Here is a 22361-nt window from a genome sequence, read left to right on the forward strand (position 1 = left end):
TGCTGGTACTTCTCAGTACTCAGATACAATGTTGAATTAATTGAGACTGTGTTGGCCCAGAGGTCTCCTCACACCTCCCTCTTACTTTGTTTCTAGGGGACAATCACAACATTGATAGTGTGATATATAAGTGGAATCCAGAAACAACACTATTTGAAGTCAATCAAACCATCTCTACCTCTGGAGCTTACGACTGGGAGTTTTTCACTATTGGACCCTACAGTTTTCTAGTCATAGCAAATACCTTCAATGGCGTGTCCACTCGGATTTATTCCTGCATTTATATTTGGCTTGGTGGAATGTTCAGGCTTTTTCAGTCTATTTTGGTGAGTAATTTTTTTATAAGTAGAAAAATGGTACTCTATATAATGCAGAGTTCCTAAATGTTAATGTTAATAATTTAATGTTTAATATAATGTTAATGATTTTTCTCATCTGCTGAAAGATAAAGCATTCATTTTTGTTTCAAACACTAGACATAATAACAGTGTCAATGACTATGGACAGTCCTTGGAGAAGATGACATTTCGTGTGCTAATGATGATTGGAGCCTATGTGTCCACAGTGAGAAATAAGCTATAGTTTTCCATTAATGTGGACTAAATGTATTCTTCATCTATGCCCCAATATGATTAGATTAAACTAAAAGTACATCAGTGACTTCAAGAGCATATGTCCCACCCCTGGTAATATGTTTTCTGTTAGGGTGTTTGTTTGGTGCAGAATTCAATTCTGTCATTTACTTTTACTTTCATTTTCATTTTAAGTTGGTTGAAATTTTTTAACAACCATAGTTCTTGCCCTGTTTCAAGTTTATTTGTGTTTATTTAATCTTTTACTTATTATTTAAATATAAACTTTTTCATTATTCTGATAATTATGTTTCTGGGTTTGTTTTATATTTTTTCATGTAATGGAGTGTATTTATTTTTCTATCGTTTTCTGTGTTTTTATGTTTTTATGTTAACTATAGATCAGATCAGATTAGATTAGTTTAGATTAAATAAATATTATTAGACAATCGATCAATCAATAAATCAATAAGTAAATGGTATACTATATATATACACACATATACATAAAGTGCTGAAATAGTGAATGAACATAAGGAGTATCAGAATTTATTTTGGGACATATGGAGGAAACATTGAATTGCCTGACAGCAGTGAGTAGAAAAGACTTCCAGAGGCTCTTCATAGCACACCATGGTGAAGCAAGCCTGTGGCTAAAATTGTTCCAAGAGAGCGCCTCCTGGAGGGGATGGAGGGGAGTTTAATGATGGCATCCAATTTTACAATCATCCTCTTTTCCACAACAGCTTCCTGTGTTTAGGGTTCGCCCTGTGACAGAGCAGGCTTTCCTAATAAATTGGTTCAGGCATTGTGTGTCTTTTGTGCTCAGTTTGCTTCCCCAGGAGACTGCAGCATAGAACACCACACTGGCTACTATGGACTGGTAGAACATTTTCTACTGAGTCTCCTTAGCAAGTACAGTCTGCTGTGGTCCTTCTTGTACAGTGCCACTGTGTTGTTGGACAGGTTCAGTTTGCTGTTTATGTGAATGCCCTATTACCTATAGCTCTGAACCACTTCCACATCCTCTTCTTGGATGGTGGCTGGTTTCAGAGGCTCTCTGGCATGTCCAGATGTCCACCACCAGCTCATTTGTCTTGATGATGTTGAGTTGCAAATGGTCCTCTCTACAACACAAGACAAACTCCTCCACAAGCCTCCTGTACTTTGACTCATCTACATTATTAATGCAGCCTATGATGAAGAGACATCTGAAAATTTCTTTAGGTGGGAAGCACTGGTATTGTACTGGACGTCTCTTGTGTAGAGGGTAAACAGGAAGGGAGACAGGACAATACCCATGAGGTGATCCAGTATTACACACCACCGTTTCTGTCACACAGTCCCAGAGCCTCACAAACTTGTTTGTTGGTCAGGTAGTGCATGATTAAGGAGATTGTATAGGCATCAAGATACAGTACATGCTTTGAGATGTTTCCCAAGCTGATTATCATTATCATTAACATTATCTTGACTGTGGTGCCAGCTTTGTGGAGCTTGTACATCAGAACATCCTCTTCACCTATATGTGCCTAATAAGCAAATTGCAGATGATCCAGATGTCTTGAAGCATCTTTATTTTTTTATTTTTTTGTTCAACAAGATAACAAGTTTTTTGTTATCTGCAGTCTAAGTGGGGGGTGGTGATCCTTATTAGGCAGCTGACATACTATCCAAAAAGAAGGATCAACAGCTTCTGTATTTCATTTTGTGACTATTAATTCCATTCTGTGATTTTTCTGCTTCTGTTTTTAGACTCTTGGTTTTGAACTGTTATATTGAATATTGAATATTTAAGGTAGTGATTCTTATTTTGTAATTAGTCAGCATTTTCTTTAGTTTTTTGCCTTTTGAGGTATACTATATCTCCCATATCCAATCTGAGTTTAAACAGTCAGATCACATTTTCACTGAAGGAAGTTGTTTGAAAAATAGCCCACAAAATAGATATCACTCCAAGGCAAGTTTGGTTCCTGTAAAATGTGAAGCTATAGTCCTCTCTGAGCCTCAAAATGGAGGTCAGGCTTTGAAATTCAAACAGGAATAGTAAAGAGTCTCGAAACTTAAAGTATGTCTCTCCAGGGGAGAACAGTAAAAACTCCAGCTGGAGGTGGAGACAAGAAAATAAGGAATTATAAAAAACTTGAAGATTTATTAACAAAAAAATTGAAAAAACAACAAACTGATGAAAAGGCAAAAAGGAATTGGTCAAAAACCAATCCTCAGCAAGTCCCAATATGAAAAACAGAAAACGGAATCCTTAAAACAGAGCGAAAAAAAGAGTAAATCCAAAGAATAGCAATAATCAAAAGGAGAATTCACCAAATTCATCCATCCATCCATCCTCTTCCGCTTATCCGAGGTCGGGTCGCGGGGGCAGCAGCTTGAGCAGAGAGGCCCAGACTTCCCTCTCTCCGGCCACTTCATCTAGATCTTCCGGGAGAATGCCAAGGTGTTCCCAAGCCAGGCGGGAGACATAGTCCCTCCAGCGTGTCCTGGGTCTTCCTCGGGGCCTTCTCCCAGTTGGACGTGCCCGGAACACCTCACCAGGGAGGCGTCCAGGAGGCATCCTGATCAGATGCCGAGCCACCTCATCTGTCTTCTCGCAATATCGAGGAACAGTGGCTCTACTCTGAGCCCCTCCCGGATGACTGAGCTTCTCACCCTATCTTTAAGGAAAAGCCCAGACACCCTGCGGAGGAAACTCATTTCAGCCGCTTGTATTCGTGATCCCGTTCTTTCGGTCACTACCCATACATAGCTCATGACCATAGGTGATAGTAGGAATGTATATCGAATGGTAAATTGAGACATATGCATTGCATGGTGCACTGTTAATGTTAACGTTAAGGTCTACGGTGATTATTTAGTTTTCACTTTGTCTTAGATGGTTACACAGCTAGTTCTACATAAGGTGAGTAGTATATATAACAATTAGGCCACATCTGGACCTTGTAATGTAAACACCACAGACAACTCATTGGATGTCCTCACTAATCTGGTAAAAGTGGCTTTACAGTTCCAGACCCTTCATTCATGGCATGAGCTTGCTTTGTGATATACAGTATTAAGATATTCCCTGTCCCATGATCCTGTGATGTTTTTCAAAAATATTCACTGCACGTTTTCCAGAATTTCTTTTTACCAGCGCTCGAAAAAAAATGTGCTTTTTATAGGATTTCTTTGTATTTGTAAATGTTTACTAGAGCTATGTAAGAGATTAAAAAACAAATGTTGTGATGCTTATGAGCATATCAAACCCTTGATAAAGTCCTGTCTTAGCAGATTCCAAATTAGATAGAGACTCAGAAGAATGCAGTAGAGAGACAAATGATGAAAAACAGAGTGAGGCAGTCCAGAGTGATATTTCTGACACCAACAGATCTTCAATGCTCCATGCAGGGAACTGTTTGAGGGGCATTGTTCAATGGAGAATGAGGAGGTGTAAGGTGAAACAGCACAAACTATATTACCTGAAACAACTTCTTACAGAATCAAAAGTGAACAAAAAACACAACAAGGTGATACATATGTTCAATAACACTGGAAGGATGTAACAGCAGGACCAGCATCCCTGAAACTACACCATCAGACATTGAGGTCTACTAAATAATTAGCTCCATTCTTGTTCCACGCCGATAGCTTGGCTTTTCCACTGTTCATTTCTTTTAAATCCTATCCATCAGGAATCCATGTGTGCTCCTTACTTACGCTGGATATCAACTTCCTTTGAGCTGGATTATGATTCCTCTAACTGTCCCAGGAGCATGCTGGCTTTAAACTCAGGTTTGGTTCCTGCTTTGTGCCCATTGCCTGTAGGATGGGCACCAGCTCCCTCAGCTTCAGGTAGAGGGTGGGATAGAACATTTTCAACTCTGTGTCTCAGTTGTATCTGTGGATTTGGAGGATGGATGGCACCACGATGATGTATGCAGTTTATCTTAGTGTTGTGAGAAAAAAACAATACTGATTGCCAATGAAGAAGACCTCCAGTGTATAATTTTTTGTTGCAAAGTGTTTAGCAGAAGCACTGTATGATGTACATACAATAGATGTACAGAAATGCACAGAATTCAGTGCTTGTATAAAACCGGCTTTTCCTTCAGCATAATAGATATTGAGGAATACCAGATTTTAAATTATAACTAAGGTAAGAAATCAATGATGGTATTTCAATGGCAGAAGAGCATTACCTTCACTGTAATATGCATTAATTATAAAAGAATTGATGCACAAATAAGCTATAGGTTTCAGTAATTATTCACCTCTTTATTTTTGCCTTCGGGGAACTTGCTTCTTCAAAACAGATCTGCAAAGCAGAACACCACAAGATGTAAAGAGCAAAGCCTACGTTGGCAGTAAATTATGGGCATGGATTAATTTATCATCACAGGATCATTTACAAAGGAGTGACATGTACTGTACATGAAGATTTCTTCAAAAAATCCTGGTAATCATAATAGGTTGCAACAGCAGGTCCAGGGTGCCACAACATACTGGAGAAGAGAGGCTTTTCAAGGTCAGGAAAGAGAGAAACCAATAGATAGATAGATAGATAAATACATACATACATACATACATACATACTTTATTAATCCCAAGGGGAAATTCACATAATCCAGCAGCAGTATAATGATACAAAAAACAATATTAAATTAAAGAGTAATAAAAATGAATGTAAAAACAGACAATAACTTTGAACAATATTAGCATTTACTCCCCCGGGTGGAACTGAAGAGTCGCATAGTGTGGGGGAGGAACGATCTCCTCAGTCTGTCAGTGAAGCAAGACAGTGACAAATGTCTGTCAATATTATATATATATAATATGTATTATATATATAATATTATATATAATATAATATATATATATAATATGATTCAATAGTGACAGCTATAGATATATAGTGTGGGAAGATGGGAGCCACTTGGCAAATGTTGACCTATCACTGGTGGCGCCCAAAAATTAACTCTAAGGTAGGGTTTAAATGAAATTTGCCAAGATTGAAGTACTAGACACTAAGATGGAATATAAACTGGTAAAACGTTAACTACCAGGAGGGAAGAGAGACCGGAGGAACACGGAGTGAAACAAAATACTTGGAAGTGCATTAGGGTGAGCAGGTAGAAAGGCCATCCCTCTTGATAAGTAACAGCTGAACGCAGACAGGCTACATGATTTATTTTGCCTGTGTTAGTTTCCTTTTTGTTCTCCTTTTATCATCCCTCCATTGTGTTTCTAAGCATATTCTGTGTTCAATCAATATTTTTATTCCCAATTGCTGCTTCTGTAGTCTTTTGTTCTCTAAACCAAATTTTTCTGTGAAGTTGCTTCAGTTCAAACATTCAAATCCAGACCTGAGACTCATTTTCCTGTCACTTGTGTTTTGAGAATTTCGTTCAGGCTGTGCAAATTTATTTTTTTCTCTTTGTTATACTCCATATTTTTTGATATCCCGTTAGGTTCATTTTACAGTCATGTAGCTGCTCTGTATTATTTGATAAATCCTTTATTGTAATGTGAATTGGATTGCCAAGCAATTCATGACTGATCACAGCAATGGAGCTCGTCCCAAAGCTATTAGCATTTTTAATAAATGGGCAATTTTAAGATGTAGTCTCGGAAAGCATTGTAATCCTCATCTGTGTCATGAATTTCAGTTTAAATCAATTTCTGAAATTCTTACACAAATTTATTTCCTATTTGAAATAGTTGTTGTTGCATTGCAGCCAGGTTTCCGTCTGTAACTGGAGTTTATATTCTTGTTTTATGTTTGTTTTGTTCATTTTTGATTATTTGATTTGTGTTATTTTTGTTAACCATTTGTTTTATTTTTTGTTTTAAATTTTGTCTCTAAGCCTTTGTTATGTGTCATATGTTTTGTGGGTGGTTCCCCAAGAGGCGGGGTCACATGCCTATCACCACCAGCAACTGCCCTCAGCCTTATAAAGGGAAAGGTTTTCCCCACAGTACCTGGCAGTTCATTTGAATGTGCTTGGGAGTTGGTGAGTGTTTCATTGTGGCTATTTCTGTGCTTTTTGTGATTTCTGGAATTTTGACCTTTTTGTTCCATTTTTTATCTTCGCCATTGGATTGTATTACGCCATTGGATTGTATTAATATATTTAGAGTTTCTTCACCTTGAATTGCTTTTGCTTTCAACTCCTTTTTGCCTTTTTCTGCTTCAGGGAGCTTTATGCTATTATAGAGCATTTTTATTAAGGACAAATATTTTAGTTTCTACAGTTCCTTTGTTTGCCCTTATATCTGACAGAAATATTCCTTTCTAGCAACCATTTTTGGAAGTTTTTGGGACTTGGCAATTGGGAACTCTTGAGCAACAGTTTTTTTTTTACATACAGCAGTTTTCTGGAACTGTTATTTTGTGTTTGCATAGTCACCGCCGCCCTGAAGCAGCCTTACCATACAGTTTCTATTCCTGTTGATGGGCACATGGCACAAACGTCCTGTGACATATTGTGTCAACAGGTCCAAATATTAAAAGATTGAGGCAAATTTCACTGTGGTTATGCATTTGAAAGTCTTTGGCCAGACCAAGTTCTTTCTACAGTGGTTTTGACTTTTTGCAGTGTATTTTAACTTTACTTTTTGATATTCTATAATTGATAAGTTTTGTTAAAAGAATTTCTCCTTACATACACTTTTTATTAAGCTTTGTTTGAGGGTTATGCTTTACCTGTTTTGATTCCTTGAAATGTATTTGTTTTATTTTGAGCCATTGTTTTTCAGACATCCTGCTTGTTACTGGGGGTTTGTCTTTGGAGGTTCAGAATTTTAGTGACTGTGACCTCTATTCACTCTGTGTTACCTGTCCATCTCCTAGCCCCTTTCTTAAATTTTGTCTAAGGGCCCTCTCCTTTTTCATCATATTAGTGCTGCTGCTTTGCAGTAAGGAGACTGTGGAAGATTGTGGGTTCGCTTCCCGATTCCTCCCTGTGTGGATAGCGCTTTGAGTACTGAGAAAAGCGCTATATAAATGTACTGAATTATTATCATTACTATTATTATTATATTCAAAACATTTTTAAGAAACTGAAAGAACAGAAAGAAATTCATTGAGCCTTGCACTTATTCTTATTTCACCCTGTTAAAGGTCTTATGAAATTACCATTACTGAAATTACCATTTTTAAACATGTTTTATCATTTTTTAATTTCAGTGGAGCATAGCTAGTAAAATATAGTATAATTAACATAATTTAACATTCTGAAACCTATTTAATTCATGGTCATGGCGGACACAGAGCTTATCCTGGCAGCACTGAGCACAAGACTGGAACATAGTCCTGCCAGTCCATCATGCAGTCTCCAACACACATTCACATGCCTACATACACATTTACTCATAGGTAACCAAAAATGGAGTTATCAGCTAAACAAACCACCATGTCTTTGGAGGTGTGAAGGGAAAACCAGAGAATGAAGAAGTAAGTACAGGCAGAATGTGCAGACTCCATGGGGAGAACAACCTTTGAACATAAAGTATATGTTCCAAATTCCTAGATGTTCTACCAGTCCTGAGTGTCATTGAACTAGTGGATACCTTGTGACCTACGGTATACTCGACTGCTACAATCAATTTGTGTCATCAGTTCGAAACTTAATGAAGCCTCCATTCACTAGTTTTATTAAAAGTTTCTTCTACATATACTGCATACTGAAATTCAAATCCATAGCACACAGAAGACTCACTGAATTCAAACCCAGGACACTGGCTCTGCAAGGTGGCAGAAATATTCAATTAATTCTTAACACATAAAATACAACATCACTATTTAAAATACCTTAAATGTTGGCCTCTGTGAGTAATTCTGAGCTTTTGCAGCTGTTGACAAGAACACAGACATTCAACAGCTTTAAAAAAAAATGACAAACTCGCAGTTAAAAGAACAATAAACGGTGCACATAAAAAGTACAAGGATCTGTCAATACAAATCTCCAGAAGGAGATAATTAACATTAAACTGTGCAGTTAATTACACATGTAGTTCAGACGTAAACAAAAAGGCTTCTCAAACCCAAGCCACAAACCTACTCTGAGGGCCTCAGTTATTGGGGGGAATTCCATGCTAGCAAGGATATTTGTTGAAAGATGTTCTGTCTGTTATATTAGGCAATGTTGATTATAATTGATTCATTTTTAAAATTTCAGACTTAAGTTAATTGGTCATTCTTTAATCAGACAAGACATCATTGATACATTTTAAATTAATATAGATCTTCAACATTTAACTCTTTAACTCAATAATAAGAAACATGTATGAACAGTTATTATGTTGTCATTTATTAATTCAGCTACAGTAAATATAAAGTAGATAATTACTTATTTGGATATAATACACATTGTGATAACTTTTACAACTTTGGAAATAATTACTTTTTTGCTTCTTTTATATTATTGGAGGAAAATAACCTTTCATACAATCAGGTCAAACTTATACAATGAAGAAAAAAACATTGTACACAAACAAGTTGAATTTAACAAAACAAAATTCAGCCCCCATTTTTAATAAATAATTTCTGAATATTATTGAATATTTTGATGGATACTTTACAATACTATACAAATTGTTGTTCCAACAAATTTAAAAACAGGTTCATCTTAAAATTTACTGATGACTCAGTGATCGTAAGCCTACTGAATGAGAAGGAATCCAGTTATGGTCCAGTATAGGTGATTTTGTCAAATGCAGTGGTATGTTTTTTCTTCATCTAAACGTAACAAAAAACAAGGGACTTACAATTGATTCCAGAAGAAACACCACTCACTTACAAGAAACAATCATCAAAGGCCGGGCAGTGAGGATTATTGATAGTTATAAATATCTGGGGAATAGACTCAAAACTGTCTCTTAGGGAAAACACATTTGCAAAAAGGGTCAGCATCCCTTCTGCTGTTTAAGGAAGATGAAGGTTTTTAATGAGAGTCCTAGCATTATGGCACTTGTTTATAAATCTTGTATTGAGTCTGTCTTTACTTATGTTCTGCTGGCCTTGTTTCAAACTTAGTTAAAGCAACATGAACAGAACACATCAAATTGTAAAGCAAATTAAATTTTCTCAGACAGGATCTACCCCCTACATTTTCAATTCCAGATGTTGCCATCAGGCCAAAGGTTCAAGTTTCTAAGGATAAAAAGCAACCAGTCGAAATACACTTTCCTTTCAACTGCTATTAATATTCTAAATACAGTGGAACCTCGGTTCACAACCATAATTTGTTCCAAAATTTGGTCGTAAACCAAGTTGGTCGTGAACCGAAGCAATTTCCCCCATAGGATTGTATGTGAATACAATTAATCCGTTCCAGACCGTAGGAACTGTATGTAAATATATTTTTTTTAAAGATTAAGCACAAATATAGTTAATTACACCATAGAATGCACAGTGTAATAGTAAACTAATGTAAAAACATTGAATAACACTGACACAAAACACCCAGGCTCCCTGCTCAGCTGCACAAGCAGGCTCGCTCACTCGCTCGGTCTCTCCCTCTCTCTCTCAGCAGCACACACCCTCCCCCTCTCTCTCAGCAGCACGCATCCTCCCCATCTCTCTCAGCAGCACGCGCTCACTCGCTCTCTCTCTCTCTCTCTTTCTCTCAGAACAGAGAGGAACATTTGAACAAATCCGAACTTTAATTTTAAAAACAGGAGTTCACGCTAATAGCCTTACAGCCCAATCGTTGTACTGTACAGTAAACACTTTTTTTAAAATGAGTTTTAAGCACAGGGAAAAAAAGGAACATTTGAAAAAAGAGAAAAGTAACATTGCAACAATTCACGCTACGAACTGAAAAATTAACTTTTGAAAAATCCGTAATACAAAAACTATAAACCACCAAGAAAACTAACCTTGCATGAGTCGAGTTCTGGCATGAAGTGAGGAGGAACTGGGTGGAGAGGAGGTTATAGTTTTGAGGGAGAGTCCGGCTCCGCGATGGAGGGATGTTTTCCTTCAGGTGTTTTCTTTGTTGTAATTTCTTGGGTTTCTTTTGCAGGCAGGCAGGCAGGCAGGTAGGCAGGCAGGCACGCACGGGCAGCAGGCAGGCAGGCAGGCAGGCATGTACACACGTGCAGGCAGGCACGTCTGACCGAGAACAATGCAACACGTGCGGAAATCATCGGCGCGCACAAACCGAAAGAGAAATTGGCTTGTTCGTATACCGAGTGTGTGGTTGTGAACCGAGGCAAAAGTTTGGCAAACTTTTTGGTCGTAAACCGAGTAGACATAGTGAACCGATGTTCCACTGTAAGTGAAATTTTAACATACATCATGGGCCTAAATCATAGGAGGAACAGGTAACATTTGCATCACTCATCAGTTAAGACTAACTAATTCATTCAATCATTTCTCAGCACTTATCCAGGACCGGGTTGCAGAGGCAACAGTCTTACCAGTGAGGTTCATATTTCCCTTTCCCCAGCCACACTCATACTGTGGAATCTCATGGTGTTCCCAGGCCAGCCCTACAACTTCCCCCGGGGTCTCCACCCAGCTGTCTGTTTCTGTAAAACCTCCACAGGGAGGAATCCAAATCAGACGTCTGAACCACCTCAGTATGCTCCTCTCAAAGCAAAGGGTCAGCAGCTCTAATCTTAGTCTCTCCCTCTAAACCTCTAAGCTATATTTTACTGCTCAGTTTGTGTTTAATGAATGTGCTATTTGTTGTTGTGTTTTTTCATTTTATTTTGTTGTCTCTCTGTGAACCCTGCTAACAAACCAAACAGGGACAATAAAACTTAATTGAATTGAAACACGTTTTTGGTGCTCATGTGTTTTATGTGACATATGTAGTTAGGATATAACGGGTTGGATAATGGATGGATGGATAGATTGATGTAATTTCAAAAAGGGAGTTAGAGATGGTTGTTGAATCAGTGGCCACCCAATGTAAAGTTTGGTACTAAAGCCACTCCACTGAACTACTTGCCTGTTAAGATTTAGGAAAAGTCTGCTTATGAAAAATGGTATTTTTAATAACTGAATGTTTCTGAATGACCAAGCTTTATTCAAATTTTATGCATATTTTAATAAATTTGAGTATAAGGCTGCACATTTCAGGAATGCTTACTTTTGGTATGACAACACATACACATATTGCTTGAGTACTGCAAATCAAAACATGAAGCTTTCACAAAATGATGGGCATGTTCTATTATCATACCTTAATGACGTTACTTCTAGCCAGTCTTCGGCAGGAACCTAAATTGGGGATCCAAAATCCTCAAAAACATTCAGTTAATCAAACCCTGTTTCATTCATCCATTCATTTTCCAACCCGCTGAATCCAAACACAGGGTCACAGGGGTCTGCTGGAGCCAATCCCAGCCAAAACAGGGCACAAGGCAGGAACCAATCCTGGGCAGGGTGCCAACCCACCGCAGTCAAACCCTGTTTTCCTGTTGAAAAGTGCACTTGAGCACAAGGGGGAAATGTACTGTTCAACATGAAAAACAGGATCATGAGAATCTTGAGAAAGCTACAAAGATTGAAAGCAGATGGTGATATGGAGCTGCCTAACTTCCAGCTCTTCATTTGGGTTGCACGTACAGTATTTATAATTTGATGCAGTGAAAGGAAGTTAAATGCAACTCGGTTGGTTCAGGAAAGTTGCCCCTTGTATGTCTTGCTTTATGCTCCAGTATTTACGTATGAAGAATACGGTAGTAATCAGACTGCTTCATTCACTCTGATTTTCTAATTAATGCAGAACAAATGCAGGAAACAGTTTAAAGCAGAGACACTATTGTCTGCTGCTTGGTTGCATTCCAGTTCTCTTTCAATTACACATTTAACTCACGAATGTCAGTAGGTATCTCAATCTTCTGAGATCTTTACACTGAGAACATGTTTGCACCTTTTTATCAACTCTGTTTCCAATATAAGGAGAATATTGGTAATATTTAAAAACAGAGTGTCCACCACTAGATGATTTTAGGCAACACTGAGACCTCTTTATTAATATCTCAGATGGGACTGAAACTTGAGTATTTATAACATTTATTCTTCACCTAAGTTCAGCGGAAGTACCGGCTGCACATCCGGAAGCACTTCGGGTGTCCCTGGTCTTCTTCCCCCCAGCACTTCCGGTGTGGCAGAAGTGCTGAGGGCCAGGGCTCCTCAGGCATTGGGGCGCCCCCGGGCGGTGACCACGGGCCCCTAGAGGGATGAGTTTCTAAGCTCTGTTCCCATGGTTCCCAAAGCCACCAGGGCGGTTGCCCCCTTCATGGTCTGGAGGAGGCGTAAGCCCTCCTCCTGTCCATCTGGGCATCCCGGCTGTGTACCACCCCCAGCCATTTGCCACAGAGTATATACCCCTTTTGGTGTCAGATTATGATTATTAAGTTCAGTATTCATCAGCAGTAGGATACTGCAGATGATTCTCTCAAGATGGAATTTAGCAGGCTATTAAACAGGCCAATGTATGATCTGTTTCCTGCATGTTTTAATGCAATATTGCTATTATGTAATCCTGTTTTTGGATTAATAACTGTTATACCTTTTAATTTGCCCATGCTGTAGACATTAAGTGTGCTACCCCATGATATTCACTGGCCCCATCTGGCTACCCACTAAAAATCTTCTGGAGGTGCAACAGATGCCATTAAGCAGAATGTCCGAAATCAAAACTTTTTGGGGAAAGAAATATTAGTATTTATCAGGTGGCATCAGATTTATACTCATTACAGCTAATTTTAGAGCAGGGTCTGGAGCAATGCTGGATGGGACTAGATTATCAAGCAAAAGACTTACTAAGTTTCCCTGCATCATGTTGTTATCATGTCAATCTCGCCCAACTGGTAGAAGCTGAATGCACCATCTATAACTCAATAGGAAAACAATATCTTATATTAACTAAAACTAGAAAAAAAGATCAAAATGCAAGATTTCCTTAATGTTATTATAAAATTAGTCTGCCATGCTCTTAATTCCTATTGTTTTATTCAGTATGAGAAAGTGTAGTGCAATATTCTATTTGTTCCTAATTACAGTAGTTCTGTGTATTATTTAAAATGGGTAAATCCCAGCTAGTTTACAAGACTGATTGTGTTTTTAATTGAACTGATTTCATGCATGTTTCATTGTCGTATTATATCTCCTTAATTCTAGAGAATATATAGTATCTGTAAATAAATAAAATTTAGAGCAAACTTTCTGTGGTTAGATTAAAATAAAATAATTGATATGTTATAATTAACACAGTTAGGTGCCAGTCATACAATTTAAAAAAGCAAATCACCTTAGGCCTCATGCATAACGCCGTGCGTAGAATGCCCACTATAACATGATGTAAGCACAAAAGCCGAAATGTGCTTACACGCAGAAAAATCTAGATGCAGGAATCTGTGCGTACTCCAACTTCCGCTCCATAAATCCCGGTCAGCGTGAAATGTAACGCTCGAGCATGCGCCTTCTGCCCCGCCCCCAACTCCTCCCAGAATTACGCCTCTATGAATATGCAAATCAATATAAATCGCCCTTAAGCTCAGCCTTCTGTGAAAAGACAATGGAAAATGCAAGAGGGAAAATGGAAGAATTTCAGCGAATACCAAGTGGAGGCAAGGAAAAATGTACTATCTGTTGGTTTAAACAGTGGTATAAACAACAAAAGGAAGCTGATCGCCTGACATAGTCGCACAGTGCCCAAAATAAAAAAGAAGCTGTCACATATCAAAGTCGCCATGAAAAGGTGAGTTGTAGCCCACCTTCTGAGTGTCATATGAAAGCTTATTAGGGAACAGAGAGAAAAAAAAGCACACAGTAGGAAAAAAGCACGAAATGTCAACTTCAATCTCGAAATTTCCACTTTAATTTCATAGTTTATTAAAGTAGAACATCATAAATTTCATCTTAAAATCGTTTAATTAACCAGTTTCTCAAATCACATCATAATTAAAGTAGCACGTTAAATGCTTTGTTTTGTATTTGATCTTTTTCTCTATGTGTGTGAATCACTACATGCTTTCGCTTTCTCTTTCTCCGACAGGACACAGAATCCATTACATTTGTGATATTACAGCTCTCTGAATAATTAAAATACTGAGATGTATATGTGATATCTTTTTCATGATGATAGGAGTTAAAGCATGTTATTAAACAGGGAAATACGGTGCGTGATTGTGCGCGACCTTCGATGAAATTATTGTAGCAGTACTGACTCTTTCAAACATACTAATCTCCAATTCCTGTCCTTACTTTTCTTTCTCCACATACCCAATCGCCACACAATCAGTTCTGTAATAGACGTTAAGCCATCTGTAAGCTTACAACGACGATTCTTCAAAACTTTTAAGAAACATTGAAATATCTTTGTAGTACAAGTTTAATTATTCTATCCATCTATCCTTCCAGTGTCGCGTCAGCCCCAGAAAGAAAACAGCACAAGGTAGGATCAATCCGTGAACTAGCTAGCACTGCAGAACCATGTCCTCACATGTTTAATTATTAACAATACAGATTATTTAAATGAAGTTTAAGTTTTATCTATATAATATAATCAACATATTTTGCTGCATTTCATCTTAAAAATGATATTGTCATCATATGTAAATACGCGCTTTATAAAGTGGCGCAGGTTGTGCAATGTTATAACTGTAGTGCAAGTTCACAGTGGGGTAATTGTACTTATAAGTACAAACAGTTCTACAAGGAGCACTTGATGGACTGATTGACTGTTTCTGAACCATGAGGTCTGTACAGGAAAGGTTTTGAAACATTTTGCCATGGCTGAGGCAGGGTGGGCTTGATGCTGTATGCCGATATTTCTCTTTCCGGTCATCTGCTGCTGTGATTCCCCACTCAGATACAGTGATATAAATACTCTGAGTGGTGCAGTGAGAGTAATATGGAAAAAGATGATCCACTGTGGCAACCCTTAACGGAAGCAGCTGAAAGAAGAAATAAAAGGTACAGTGAGAGTAACAATGCTAAAGCAGTTATGGTATTTGGAATACTATGGTTATTCCCTGGACCATTATATTGTTACAAGTTAATTACAATCAGATGCATTACACTAATAAACAATATGTGGTTAGTTTCAGTGTATTTATAAAGGCGCGGCAGGAATGTAGCTCTAAGAAATAAAGATAAACCACACAGGAACTGTAGCACTGCTTTGACGCTGGGTGTCGCCAATCTGCAAAAACCGAGCGGAGAACTTGTGTACGACATGGTATGAGGAATCGTGGAAAAGTGCATAGCTTTACACCAAGTGTAGGTTTTATACATCGCGATTTGAACGTGGAAAAGTTCTTACGCAACATGTCTGTGCGTACGCACCGTTTATGCATGAGGCCCCTTATCTTTGGAAAATTAAACACTTTCTACCATAGCATAATCATTTCAATACATATTCAGTCCTATTTAGTTTGCAGCTACTGTGGAAACTGACAGGGCGGTACACATTTACAAAAACAGAATACAAATGTCCTGAAAACTACAAAGAAACGCTTTATAGGAATGTGAAGAAAATCATTTAGTCCCGGTTTTCATTTTAAAAGATATACCTAAGAGACCAAGAAAACTGAGATATGGTTTGAGAGAGGCAAGGATTGAAAAACAAACAAGTAGGCCTAAGCATGAACCAAGGGACAAGACATTACTCAACTGTCCAAGTCAAAACCAAAACAGCAATCCTACCACTAGAGCCTATTGCTGAGAAAGACTTACTGTCACTAAGAAAAATTGCAAAGTTGTTTTTAACCTCTTGGGGATGAAGGAAAATGAGTGTGCCGTCCTATTTATAGTGTACGTCACAGTAATGTACCACCCGCCAGGCATTGCAGTCATGTGATTAAAGAAAACACTAAACATTAACTAAAAACAACTTTTTCAGTACTTAGTTTAGTTAATAATAAACAGGAGAAGTTGATCCCTGGTGATTCAAAACCCAGAATAAACCTTGAACGCATGTATAACATTTACAGTATGCAAGTGCTGAAGCTCCACAAGCCTCTTCTTTTTAGCATGGTCTAGAACACCCATATTCCTTTATTTTTTAAGGTCACTATTGCTATTCTCTGCTTTTCTTCTTCTTCTTCCTTGAAGATTTCATTGGACTCTCATCTGGCTGTGGGCACTGTATGCATTTGGTCTTCCAGCTGTGCTTTCATTGGCTGTGAACTCCCACACACACAACAGCCCACTATGGGTAGTTGCAGAGTACTCTAACTTGGGGCATCTCAGTACACAAGTAATCTTTGGCACGCACCATGGCTGTCCATGATTCACACTAAGATTATATAAATGAACCCTACTACTAAAAATTTCTGGAAAAATCATGTTGTGTTATGTCCTGTTTAAATTAATCTTTCCCTCGCCTATCGTTACATGTATCACTCTTAATACTGAATTTATGTGAGTATTTCTCTTTCTTAAAGTAGTATTCGCATTTGTGCCTTTCAACTTTCCAAAGAAAAACTTTCTTCTCATGGTCATTAAAAAATTGAATATTGTGAAGAGGAAAAGAAAAGCCTGTTAATATATGCATATTATATTGTTGATGACTTGGAACTAGTTGTTTTAATTTTTGTAGCTCTGAAATAGCATAAAATTTATAAGGTAAATAATTGTTCCTCATTTACAAATGTAATAAAATAAAATATATATTGACTGAGCAAATTATTAGGAATATTATACTAACACTGGATAGGGCCTCCTTTTGATCTTAAAACAGAGTCAGTTCTTCATGGCATGGATTCCACAAGATACTGGAAACATTCCTTTATGATTCTGGTCCATGGTGAGATGATTGCAAATTCTGTGGATTTGTCATCTGCACATTCATGCTTCAAATTTCCTGTTCTACCACTTCCCCAAGGTGTTCTATTAGATTGAGATACGGTGACTGGGAAGTCCACTGAAGAACACTGAACTTAGTCTTCTTCTCATGAAGCCAGTTTGAAATGACTTTTGCTGTGTAACACAGTGTATTATTATACTGGAAGTAGCTATAAGAAGATGGGTTATTATGGCCATGAAGGGATTCACATGGTCATCAACAATACTCAAATAACCTGAGGCATTCAAGAGATGATTGATTGGTATTAATATGCCTAAACTGTGCAAAGAAAACATTCACGACTACACCACCACCACTAGCCTGGACTGTTGACATAAGGCAGTTTGGGGTTGGGTGTATGGATTCATGCTATTGGCACCAAATTCTAACTCTACCATCTATGTTCCTCAGCAGAAATCAAGATACATCAGACCAAGCTACATTTTTCCAGTCTTCAACTGTCCAGTTTTGGTGAACCTGTTCCCACTGCTGCCTCAGTTCTCTGTTTTTGGCAGACAGGAGTGGAACCCAATATGGTCTTTTGCTGTTGTAGTCCATGTGCCTTAAAGTTCAATGTTGTTCACACTCGACTTGATGTTTTCTTGGAGGAAACAAGTGGATAGGACTGGCGAGCTTTGTTGGGCTGAATAGCCTGTTCTCGTCTAGAGTGCCTAATGTTCTAATGTTCTGAAGTGATTTTCTGCTCACCACAGTTGGAAAGTGTGGTTATGTGAGATACTGAAGTTATTCTGTCATCTCAAACCAGTCTGGTCATTCTCCTCTGACCTCTCTTGTCAGTGAGGAATTTCCTTCTGCAGAACAGCTACTTAATGTATGTTTTTTGTTTTTAGCACCATTCTGATTAATCTCTAGAGACTGTTGTGTGTGAAAATTCTAGTTGGTCTGCAGTTAGAGAAATACTCAAATCAACCCAACTTGCACGAACATGCCACACTCAAAATCACTGAGATCCTGTATTTTCCACATTCTGGCATTTGAGGTGAACATTAAGTGAAACTTCTGACCTGTATCTGCATGGTTTGATGTGCTGTGGCCACATGATTGGCTGTTTAAATAACTGCATGGATAACCATGCAGGTGACACCACTGGTGCTAAAAGATCACGCTTAAAGCTGTCCAGTCATAAGCATGTACAGCACTTTGGTTTCCATGGAATGTATTTCAAGACTCTTCTGCACAGTCATGATTTCTTTGTTCTTTTCTGGAGATAATTTGTAAAATCACAATTGTTACACTAAGGCTTCGGCCAGTAATAGATTTCAAAAACTTCAGATGCCATGGGTTGTATAGATTGCCATATCCTTACTAAGGAATTCATGTGTAAAGTGGAATTTAGTATTTGTTCCTATTTTTAATGTACTTCTAATTTAAGAACTGGCAATTACCCTTTGTTTCTTCTATTTCATTTATATCCATCCATTATCCTAACTACAGGGTCATAGGGGTCTGCTGGAGCCAATCCCAGCCAACACAGGGTGCAAGGCAGAAAACAAACCCCGGGCAGAGCACCAGCTCACCGCAGGACACACACACACACACCAAGCACACACTAGGTACAATTTAGAATCACCAATGCACCTAACAGGCATGTCTTTGGACTGTGGGAGGAAACCGGAGTACCTGGATGTATTTTTCTCTCTAAAGGACGGTGTATCTTTTAACATTTTTATTGTCACTATTAAATTTTGTTTTCTCTTTTTAACAGTAGGTAGTCATTTAATTTTGTCTTCTTATCTCAGTGTTTGACACATCTTATCTAATTTACCTTTACTAACCCGAGGCATTGTTTCTCTTTGAACTTACCCCACATTTCATCAGCCATATCAGATAGCAGCAGACCTTCACATTTTAACTGCCTTAATTCATCTTTCATCTCCCTTTAGTTTTCCCCTTTTTTGAAATAGTAGACAGCTGGCCTGGAGCTTCTATTCCATGGTCTGATTTATTTCAAAATGTATACTCTATGGACTCAGTGATTTATTTCTGAACTGCTAGATCTCACCTAATATTTAACATGAATATATATATTGAGGGTGATAGTGGTTAGTATTTGTGTTTTATTGAACCAGGTTTCCTGGTTCAAATTTTGGCCGGTATGAGATTTACCTGTTCTCCCTTTGTCTGACTGTATTTCCTTCCACACCCAATATACAGTGGTGTGAAAAACTATTTGCCCCCTTTCTGATTTCTTATTCTTTTGCATGTTTGTCACACAAAATGTTTCTGATCATCAAACACATTTAACCATTAGTCAAATATACTGTAACACAAGTAAACACAAAATGCAGTTTTTAAATGATGGTTTTTATTATATAGGGAGAAAAAAAATCCAAACCTACATGGCCCTGTGTGAAAAAGTAATTGCCCCCTTGTTCAAAAATAACCTAACTGTGGTGTATCACACCTGAGTTCAATTTCCATAGCCACCCCAAGGCCTGATTACTGCCACACCTGTTTCAATCAAGAAATCACTTAAATAGGAGCTGCCTGACACAGAGAATTTGATCAAAAGCACCTCAAAAGCTAGACATCATGCCAAGATCCAAAGAAATTCAGGAACAAATGAGAACAGAAGTAATTGAGATCTATCAGTCTGATAAAGGTTATAAAGCCATTTCTAAAGCTTTGGGACTCCAGCGAACCACAGTGAGAGCCATTATCCACAAATGGCAAAAACATGGAACAGTGGTGAACCTTCCCAGGAGTGGCCGGCTGACCAAAATTACCCCAAGAGCGCAGAGACGACTCATCCGAGAGGTCACAAAAGATCCCAGGACAACATCTAAAGAACTGCAGGCCTCACTTGCCTCAATTAAGGCCAGTGTTCACGACTCCACCATTAGAAAGAGACTGGGCAAAAATGGCCTGCATGGCAGATTTCCAAGACGCAAACCACTGTTAAGCAAAAAGAACATTTGGGCTCGTCTCAATTTTGCTAAGAAACATCTCAATGATTGCCAAGACTTTTGGGAAAATACCTTGTGGACTGATGAGACAAAAGTTGAAAATTTTGGAAGGCAAATGTCCCGTTACATCTGGCATAAAAGGAACACAGCATTTCAGAAAAAGAACATCATACCAACAGTAAAATATGGTGGTGGTAGTGTGATGGTCTGGGGTTGTTTTGCTACTTCAGGACCTGGAAGGCTTGCTGTGATAGATGGAACCATGAATTCTACTGTCTACCAAAAAATCCTGAAGGAGAATGTCCGACCATCTGTTCGTCGACTCAAGCTGAAGCGATCTTGGGTGCTGCAACAGGACAATGACCCAAAACACACCAACAAATCCACCTCTGAATGGCTGAAGAAAAACAAAATGAAGACTTTGGAGTGGCCTAGTCAAAGTCCTGCCCTGAATCCAATTGAGATGCTATGGCATGACCTTAAAAAGGCGGTTCATGCTAGAAAACCCTCAAATAAAGCTGAATTACAACAATTCTGCAAAGATGAGTGGGCCAAAATTCCTCCAGAGCGCCGTAAAAGACTCATTGCAAGTTATCGCAAACGCTTGATTGCAGTTATTGCTGCTAAGGGTGACCCAACCAGTTATTAGGTTCAGGGGCAATTACTTTTCACACAGGGCCATGTAGGTTTGTATTTTTTTTCTCCCTAAATAATAAAAACCATCATTTAAAAACTGCATTTTGTGTTTACTTGTGTTATATTTGACTAATGGTTAAATGTGTTTGATGATCAGAAACATTTTGTGTGACAAACATGCAAAAGAATAAGAAATCAGGAAGGGGGCAAATAGTTTTTCACACCACTGTATGTGCAGATTAGGATAGAACTGGCTGTCTGTGAGTAAATGTGTGCATCCATGGGAAAGTGCCATGCAACAGACTGGCACTCCATCTAGGGTTCGATTCTACCTTGCATTGAATTCTTTGGAGATAAGCATTGACTCTCCACATCCCAGAATCAGATTTAGAAAATGAATATACAAATGGAAATATCCTCCATCTGTTGGAACATTTTAAATCAGCTACTTCTCAGTGTGTCCTGTCTGCTTTGAGTTTGGCATACATTTTGGCCTTGTCTCTAAGCCATAAAGTTTCTGCCTCGAACCTGACTTCTTGTGTGACCCTAAGGAGTAACTTAGCCTGTTTGTACCTCACCATTAAATGTTTCTGTAAAAGACGTCGAAGCTGTGTTGTTCTAATAGGGAAGTGTGGTGGCATTACATGGCTGCTGTTATGATCTTGTTTTATTTTAAAATGTTTTATAGCATTTTCCAACAAATTGTTGTACATTTGTTTTTTTTTTTGTTTTGTTTTGTTTTGCTTATAGAAATATGGAGAATTCTCACACCATTTCCCTATGAAGAAAATTATTTGATGTAGTTGGATAATTTTTTGCCTGTTTCATATTCTTATGGATGTCACCATTTTTGTCTTAGTAACCAAATGACCAGACACAGTGTGTGATGCCAGCTATGTGACTCTATAAAGCTTGGTACTTTCATGTCCAGGTCAACCAAGATTGTGGATATAAACAAATTCTTTGAAAGTGTGCTTTGTATTTAAATTTATTGAACAATTAACCTTTGTCATTGTGTTTCGAACTTGTCAACAGATTGGCCTGATTTTTCATTAACAAACTTTGTCACATATTTTGCCAAGTTTCACATTTCCAATAAAACTAACTGCCACCATTTGTTAGAGTCAGACCAGATGTCATCTTTAGAGTCATTTCAATATGAAGCAGGGCAACTAAATGTCAAAATAAAGTAAAATTTTATTTTCAATTGATTTCTCATTGGGGTGAGCACTTTCCACTCCTGTCAACCCATAGTTATAAAATTTACTGTGTTTGCAAAAAAACAAGAAGATTTTACTTTTGTACTACTCAGCATATTAGACTAAAGTGTATTTTATCCTCATGTGCCCAAATAATTATATTTCAAAGAGCATAATAAAGGAGAATATCCATCCATCCATTTCTTAACCCGTTTATCCAGGGCA

General features: G+C 38.0%; 1 protein-coding gene across 1 annotated transcript in view; it reads left to right on the forward strand.

Moving 5' to 3' along the window:
• LOC120530630 (thrombospondin-type laminin G domain and EAR repeat-containing protein-like) overlaps positions 1 to 22361 on the forward strand; it is a 178991-nt gene that overhangs the window by 146488 nt on the left and 10142 nt on the right. Inside the window, exon 9 of the mRNA XM_039755052.1 lies at positions 97 to 326. Coding sequence (XP_039610986.1) covers positions 97 to 326 — 230 coding nt within the window. The remainder of the gene's footprint in view (positions 1 to 96; positions 327 to 22361) is intronic.

This window comes from Polypterus senegalus, chromosome 6, assembly GCF_016835505.1.
Source record: "Polypterus senegalus isolate Bchr_013 chromosome 6, ASM1683550v1, whole genome shotgun sequence".
Classification (NCBI taxonomy): Eukaryota; Metazoa; Chordata; class Cladistia; order Polypteriformes; family Polypteridae; genus Polypterus; species Polypterus senegalus.